General features: G+C 34.6%; 1 protein-coding gene across 1 annotated transcript; it reads left to right on the top strand.

Moving 5' to 3' along the window:
- Positions 1–2,422: 2,422 nt before the first annotated feature.
- OR56B1 (olfactory receptor family 56 subfamily B member 1) lies at positions 2,423–5,999 on the top strand. Its single transcript, XM_039847893.1, has 2 exons — positions 2,423–2,543; positions 4,966–5,999. Exon 2 carries the CDS (start codon positions 4,972–4,974, stop codon positions 5,938–5,940), a length of 969 nt encoding a protein of 322 aa, XP_039703827.1. The 5' UTR covers positions 2,423–2,543; positions 4,966–4,971; the 3' UTR covers positions 5,941–5,999.
- Positions 6,000–9,101: the final 3,102 nt, after the last annotated feature.

Genomic DNA, 9,101 nt, shown 5'->3' with positions numbered 1-9,101 from the left:
AACAACAACAGCAAAACAATCCAATCAAAAAATGGGAAGAGGACCTGAACAGATACTTCTCCCTAGAGGACAGACAAATGGCCAACAAGTATTTGAAAAGATGTTCAACATCACTAACTATTAGGGAAATGCAAATCAAAACCACAACGAGATACCATCTAACACCTGTTAGAATAGCTATAATCAACAGGACAAGTAATGACAAATGTTGGAGAGGATAGGGAGAAAAAGGAACCCTCATGCACTGCTGGTGGGACTGCAAATTGGTACAGCCACTATGGAAAACAGTATGGAGATTCTTCAAAAAACTAAGAATTGATCTACCATATGATCCAGCAATCCTTCTACTGGGCATTTACCCTAAAGACTTGAAAATTTATATCTGAAAAGATATTTGCACACTAGGATATGGAAGCAACCAAAGTGTTCTATGATAGATGATTGGATAAAGAAGCCATGGTACATATACACAATGGAATAATACTTAGCCATAAGAAGAATGAAATACTGTCATTTGTGACAACCTGGATGGACCTCGAGATAATCATGCTAACGAAATAAGCCAGACTGAAAAAGTTGAAAATCACATGATATCACTTACATGTGGATATAAACCTAAAAGCAACAAAGGAACAAAACAACAATCAGAGACTCATGGATGTGGACTATAGACTAGTGGTGACCAGAGGGTAGGGGATGGGGGAGGAGGGAAGAAGTAAACAGGGAAAAGGGGGTCAAATATGTGGTGACAGAAAGAAATCTAACTATGGGAGGTGAGCACACAGGTTAAATATATATATGCCTTACTGTTAAATTGTATAGCTCAAACTTATTGGATTTCGTTAACTAATGTCATCATAAAAAATAAATTAATTTAAATAAGTAAGTAAGCAAGTAAATAAACAAACAAATTAATTAATTAATTAATTAATTAAAATCTTTAATAAAAAAAGAATAAAAGAGGAGACATTACAACTGATAAATACATAGGATCAGAAGTGACTACTATAAACCATGCCTACCAGCAAATTGGATAACCTAGGAGAAAATAGTTTTTATTTCCATAATTGTCAACTAATACACTGATGATTCCAATTTTCTTTCTCAAATTGCTACTTTGCTCTCTGGGACTACTTTTCCATATGTGGACTAAATAATCTTTATATAAGTACTATATAATTATATAAAGGCCCCTCATGTTTGTCATAATTTTATCTGAATTCATTCTCTTCCCCTGTAACCTGATATCATTTACATTCTTAAGGAGGAATGTGAATACCATCACATTCCAGCCCACTGCATATAGCAGGAATTTAGAGTTGTTCTTTGGTCAAAAAAATTATCAATTTTACTGCTGACATATATTCTAATTTTATCCAGTTTTCTTCATCTTCACTTTATTTTAGTTCAAGGTACAGTCATCTCCTTCTTGGATTACAATTGCCTATATAATTCACTTATATTTACTCTCGTGACATTAAATCTGGTGTCCACATTTTTGCTTTGTCCTAATTCTGAAAAACTTTCAGTGGTTTCTTATTATTTTCGCATAAATATGCTTAAAAGTCTCCAGTTTCTGAGAGTCCAACAGCTCTATTTCGCACCATACCTCATTTTCCACTACATCTTAGGGCTCCAGCCACATTTATCATCTCTTATTACCTTGAATATAACATGACCCCTCTCACTCCAGCATCTTAAATTTTCTGGAATCCTTCCTCTTCCTCCCTTCCCAATCACCAAACACATGCCATAGTTAGCTGCTGCTTGCATTTGGCCTCAAATACGAACAGTGTTTCTTTGGAAAACTCTCCTCGGACAACAAGATTAAATGAATTCTTCTTGTTATATGCTCTCATATCTCTGGGTACATTTGTTTTAAAACAATTATCCCAGTTTATAAATGCATGATTGCTTGATAACTTACTTAGTATTTTATCCCCAACTAAACAATAATTTCCACGAGGGCAGAGACCATGACAGTTTCCTTGATTTTTTTTATGCCATGTTTTATAAACACAGCAGGAACTCAATATATATTTTGGGATGAATGAGTACTTTGTCCTTTTAGAATATATTTTAATAAAGCACAACCTCTTAACTACAGAATTTAGAATCCTCTGAAACATTGTGCTAAAGAACAATTCAAATATTCTAATAAAATCTCCCACCCTTTCTAGGCCTATATTGGTTTCATAAATGAGGGCATTTTTCTGTTTATTTAAGTCCCCAGGTGACATTAATAGTAACCATACCTCTGAGTTCATCTTCTTTCAACCTTCCTGGGATTTAACATCCTAGGAATTCACCTTTCTCTATGGGCTCTCTCGTCCTGTCTCCAAAGGAGGCCTATTATCCTTAGATCACGGAGCTGCTTATTACTTCCCATAAATTCCAGAAGTTAATAATTTCCAGTTTGTGTGCCAGCCGAGAACACAGGCTGATCTCACGTGAGAGCTCTTATTTCAGAAAGTTGTGTCTTTGCCCTGTAGGAAACCCCTGAATTGCCAGGACCTCAGATTGTGTTTCTGCTCATTGTCACAGTAAGTACTAAAAACTTGGTATGGTCATGCTGGCGAAATCTCAGAGCATCAGATGGTATATCCTTCACCTTTTTTTATGTTGTTTCAACAACATCCTGCACAAGAAATTGACTTTTCTCTCTGCCCTAGCAAGATATAGAGGCTTGGAGAACATTTTCAAGTAGGTTAGGCCAGAATTAAAAAATACCATAGTTGTATGATGCTCTAGAAGTCACTTAATCTACAAAACAAGGGCCAGATTATCTTTAGGATTAATATATTAGCTGCTTTACATAGCAGAATCACACTTCATGTCCTGCTAACCTCTAATTGCTAAAATAAATAATGATTTAAAAACAATTATTTATTTCTATTAACTCAAACCTGCTCCTTAACTGTATCACACAGACGTCAATGAGGGAAAAACATTTAAAAGAAAATGGGAAAGAATGTCAAAGATACGAGATGGTGTATTTGATATGAAGATGTATAATAATAAATAATTATTTGCCAAAAATACCAGGCCTTGCACAGTCAAATGGATTACATACTTTCAAACTCTCAAGATGGAGCTATTATGCTGAAATTCTTCAGAACTGTCATCTAAAAGTCCAAAGTCAAATTAGCTTCATCTCATAATCTGATTGTGTCTGTTACTCATAAATTTGTTATGAATACATTTAGATGATTTTAGCATTCCTCAAATTACTTTCCCATTAAAGAAGGATGATTCACCCATAATTGGGTAGTATATGTTTGTCCAAACATAGAAGCAGCGAGAAATATCTAAAAAAAAAATACATCTAGCTGCTAATATGAATCTTCTCTTGTTGATACTACCACAAGAAGATTTTAATTTCTTTAAGCTTTTTTCTGTATTAAAAGTTATTATATCAGAAATAAATCCATAGCTAATATAATTAAATAGTTAATAATTTTACTTTAAACATATTTAAAAACTTTGGTACATAATTTTCTAGTCACTCTTTTTTCTTGCATATGAACCTACAGTAGCTTCTACCATGGCAAAACTATTAACAATGAAATACCTTGAAAAATTAGTAAACGGCAAATATTATGTGTATCTGAAATGTAGAATACAAGGTAGTTAAAATCAAAGGATTATTGTGGAACTGTACACTTGAAACTAACTGGATTTCATTAACCAATGTCACCATAATAAAACAAACAAACAAATAAAAACCAAGGGATGATACTCAATGAATTTATTCATGTCTGAGAGTTTCTTAAGCATGATAAAGGAATTTGAACTTTATTTGAACACAAGTGTGAGGGAATGTTTTATTTTAGAAAGATCAGAATGCTGACAAAAAGAAAGAAGCATGGGGAAATTAGAGACAAGTGTGACCAGGCAAGATTACAGAAACAATGGTACTGACGAAAAGGAGGGCGTATGAATGAAGTAAAAGAAAGACATGAACACAATAAGGAAGCAATGGAAAGAGAAGCCTGGTTGGTTAGTTTCAGACTTGGCTGATTGGGCCCCTGTACAAAATAAAAAGTACATGAAAAACAATAGTCCGAGGAAAGATAATGAGTCTATATTGAACATGATTCTGAATATATAATGGCAGTTTCTTCAATGTGATGGACAAGTGGTTCTTGTTTACTAAGTAAAATCAAAAGCTTCTTATTACTTCTATCTAAATCCTGTATTTATATGTCTTTATAGGTTCTCTAAGACTCAACTAGAAAAAGAAATAATTTGATAAGATTTGTCTCCATTCCATGACTACTTAAATCAACAAATTCAGTCACATGCTCACTTAACTTTTCAAGCTATTCTTTTGTGACCTTCTCAGAAGACCACGCAAAGTAGAATGTCGAAGAAAAGCTTTCCTTCCCTAATCAGGAACATGTTTTAAGTCTACAAATCTTTAAGAGTCCATGATATGAAAATTTTGGAAGGCTATGTAAAACTTTAACAGATATATGTAACAACTGGAATAATGTAGCTACAAAGTTTAATCTCCTACAATTCTGCATTCTTAAAAATCTACTTATTGTCAATTAACAAAAATCTGAATCAAGAGAAAAATATGAAGAAAACAAACACATCAACCTGATTCCACAAATATTCAGAAGAGACAAAGGAAGGTTAAAAAATTACCCAACTAGAATCATGTCTATGTGGTGATCCCAACCTGATATAACTGAGGTCAATACAAATAGAAGTTTGAGATTCATGCCGAATTTTCCCTTAATAGTTAACATTGATAATTGTTACCTTTAAGTCTACCTTATATTACTGCTAAAGCTCTAGAATTTAATTGCAATTTATCTTAAATTGCTGTAAGAGATGGACTATAGAATTCATGTTACAACACCAAACTACTCTGTATGGAGACAGTTTAAAAATAATGTTAATGATGATCATGCTCAGAGAAAGCAACTTTGAAAAACATTTTTTTTTTCCTCTTAGGAAAATATGTCTGCATCTTTGAAAGGCTCCAATAGCTCCAAATTCCAGGTCTCTGAGTTCGTTCTTTTGGGATTTCCAGGCATTCACAGCTGGCAGCACTGGCTCTCTTTACCAATGGCAGTGCTCTACCTCTCAGCAATTGGTGCTAATATCCTCATCCTTATCACCATCTGCCAGGACCCTGCTCTGCAACAGCCCATGTACTATTTCTTAGGCATTCTCTCTGTGGTGGACATGGGCCTGGCCACCACTATCATGCCCAAGATCCTAGCTATTTTCTGGTTTGATGCCAAGGTCATTAGCCTCCCTGAGTGTTTTGCTCAGATATATGCCATTCACTGCTTTGTTGGCATGGAGTCTGGTATTTTCCTCTGCATGGCTTTCGATAGATATGTAGCTATTTGTCACCCTCTTCGCTACCCATCAATTGTTACCAATGCCTTAATCTTAAAAGCTGCCCTGTTCATGGTGCTTAGAAATGGCTTATTTGTCATTCCAGTGCCTGTGCTTGCAGCCCAGCGTAATTATTGCTCCAAGAATGAGATCGAGCATTGCCTGTGTTCTAACCTTGGGGTCACAAGCCTGGCTTGTGATGACAAGAGGTCAAACAGCATTTGCCAACTGGTTTTGGCATGGGTTGGGATGGGGAGTGATCTAAGCCTTATAATATTGTCATATACTTTGATTTTGCGTTCTGTACTTAGACTGAACTCTGCGGAAGCTGCATCCAAGGCTCTGAGCACTTGTGGCTCCCATCTCATCCTTATCTTCTTCTTCTACACAGTCATCGTGGTGATTTCAGTAACTCACCTGGCAGAGACTAAGGCAACTTTGATTCCAGTTCTACTCAATGTGCTGCACAACATCATCCCTCCTTCCCTCAACCCTATGGTTTACGCACTTAGGACGAAAGAACTCAGGGCAGGCTTCCAAAAGGTGTTTCATTTACGCCTACAAAAGAAGTTCAGGCACTAAAGACCTTCTCCATGATATACATGAACTTCAGCTTTTTCTAAAGTATATAGAATTTCAAAGATGATGGGGGAAAGTGCATTTTTTGAAGTATTTTTTTCACATTTTTGTATATACAATCACAAAATCACCTGAAAGTAAAAAATGTTTCATAATGGCTCCTGAATATTAACAAAAGCTAAATATATGTGAGAATATAGGAAGACTTTCTACCAAACCAATCAAATGGGATGAAAGACTAAAGTTAATGACATATCTATTTTCTAAAATAAAAATAAATATAATAATAAACATATACACATACCCATAGGCAACCAAAGAAGTAAGCGACTGGGACATGATAAAGATCATACTTCCTCCTTGATAGCTGCTGTAAATTTGTTCAGTCTACCTGAACAAATGTCATGCCAGTAAAATGAATGCAGAGGCAGGAACAGAACATATTTCAGATGAGCGAAACCAAACCAGACTATGATGGGGCTTTGGGTAGAATACAGTGAGATGACCAGACTTTGACAAATGAAATTCAAAAGAGATCATGATAGATGATAGATAGATAATATAGGTGATAAATGATGGATGGATGGATAGATGGATTGATGGATGGATGGATGGATGGATAGAAGAGAGAGAGACAGAGAAAGGAGAGAGAGAATCGAGAATCTAGCTCCTGCTCTATTTGCCTCTCCATATTCTGTGCCCATTCTGCATTTTTCTGGACCCTGGTGGTTTGAAACTTATATACTGTATAATCCAGACTCCTTTGCCTTCTAGCATTTGGTTGGATTGAGACAATGGGAGGCACTGACAGGAAATTAAAGTGTAGGAAGAGAGTTTGGGTTATTTATTCTTCTACTCCCAGCCTGTTTTGACATAAAGAGTCTGATTAGATGTGTCCCGTCACTGCTTGCCAGGCATCCCATCTGCTATAGCTACAGCTCTTAACAATTTACCCAGGAACAGTTTTTCTTCCCTTTCTCCTTCAGTTCAAGGGGTTTACAAAGTCTTTATGATATTGGTCTCTGGGTATCCAATATCCATTACTTCTTTCAATATCTATTTTTATTTTCTTAACCTCACCTGCAGCTCAGTTAATAGCAATTTGATTAAATTCCCTTCAGGCTCCCATTTTCACCTTTTGATTCTTGCCGAGGCCCTTACTGACTCACCAGCTTTACCTAAACCACTGCCACCTCTACTGCACCATCACCTCCATTACTGTGACTACAGCCACACAAGATTATAGGCAGCTTGAATGGATTAGGAGATCTCTAGATGATCAGAAATAAAGAAGTCTGTAGGGCAGGAAGCAGATGCAGGATTTTTATTGCAGTGAAACATTTCACCTTGATTTTTTTTTTCTTTTTCACAATCTTAAACCAATGGATAGCAGAAATAAGGCTTGGGTATTAGTGTCATGTATTTTATTATGATCTGGGCTGGTTTCCACTGAGCCCATGATCAGAGTGTTTCATTAACTAGCTGGAATATTTTATGGATTATCACTTAAAAAATGAGTTAATTGGAGGTACAGGCTTACAGATGCCAGTAAGTCTATTACATGTGTATATGGTCACCCACTTTCCAGTTAAATATAAAAAGTAAATTCTATCAGTTCTCAGGTATGATGGAAATATCATAAAGGATCTTCCTTATTAGTATGGCTTTCTACACAAACTTGAATTTAAAGGCTGACAAAGAGAAAATCCAATCTTCTAAGGACTCATAAAATTACTTCTTTAATAATAATATATTTCAGGACATTTAGATATTTTAATAAAATATAGGTTTGATATTTTCCATAAAGATACAAGAAGATGGTAATTTTATTAAAGAACAATGACCAAGATAAGGAAGAAGTTTAGTGAAACAGAAATAACATATTTCACCAGAGATAATTTACACATTATAGTCTAACAGAATTAGACTTATTAGAATGGTTTTCACAAACTCTCTGTCAGTACTGACATCTTTCCTATGTCATGCTCAGTAATTCATTAGTGTGTGTTTTTTTAAATTCCTTTTTTCCTTTTCCAGGACCCTCCCCTACCCCAACTTTTCTCTTCTCTGGCAATCATCAGTTTGTTCTCTGTTTCTGTTAGTCTGTTTTTATTTTGTTTTGTTTGGTCATTTGTTTTGTTTTGTTTTCTTTTGTTTCAGATTTCACATGTAAGTAAAATCATATGGTATTTGTTTTTCTCTGTCTAACTTATTTCACTTAGCATAATACCTTGTAGGTCCATCCGTGTTTTCACTAATGGCAAGATTTTATTCTTTTTTATGTTTGAGTAATATTCCATTATACACAGACACACACACACACATATACCATCTCTTCTTTATCCATTTGTCTATCAATGGACACCAAGATAGCTTCCATATCTTGGCTATAATAATATTTTGGTAAATAATGTTGCAATGAACATAGGGGTGCATATATCATTTCAAATTAGTGTTTTCATTTTCTTTGGGCAAATATCCAGAAGTGGAACTAATGGATCATAAGGTAGTTCTGTTTTTAATTTTTTGAGGATATCCATGCTGTTTTCCATAGTGACTTCACCAATTTACAATCCCACCAACAGGGCACAAGGGTTCCCTTTTCTCCACATCTTGCCAACACTTGTCATTTGTTTATTAATATTTAATATAACTATTAATATGGTTAGATTTTAGTATATCATCTATTATTTGTTTTCTATTTCTCACATATGTTCTTTGTTGCCTTTTCCTTCTTATTGTCTTCTTTTGGATTATTTATTATAATTGCATTCTATCTTCTAGCTTAGCATACATACAAGGAGAAATAAAAACTAATAGTGGGAGACCTGAATACACTACTTTTTGTCCAAGACTAATTAAGAGTATACAAAATAAATAAGCGTAAAAAATAAGATAGTTTCTGTAAATATATACTGAACCTACACCGCAATAATAGACAACATTCATCTTTCTCAAGCAAGCACATGTAAAATATTAACCAAAACATTATATTCTTGTTAATGAGATCACACCATACCATCAACAAGCCCTGTAGAAAAAAAAATAATACAAGCAACTCTTACCAAAATGCATTAAAACTGGTATTATAAATTTAAAAATAGCATTTTTAATAAGTAAACAACAACATGGTTAAATGAAAATAAGATAACAGTCTCATCAAA

The sequence above is a fragment of the Pteropus medius genome, unplaced genomic scaffold (assembly GCF_902729225.1).
Source record: "Pteropus medius unplaced genomic scaffold, Ma_sr-lr_union100, whole genome shotgun sequence".
NCBI lineage: Eukaryota > Metazoa > Chordata > Mammalia > Chiroptera > Pteropodidae > Pteropus > Pteropus medius.
Note: the sequence above shows the minus strand (reverse complement) of the source record. Positions and strands in the feature narration are given on the sequence as shown.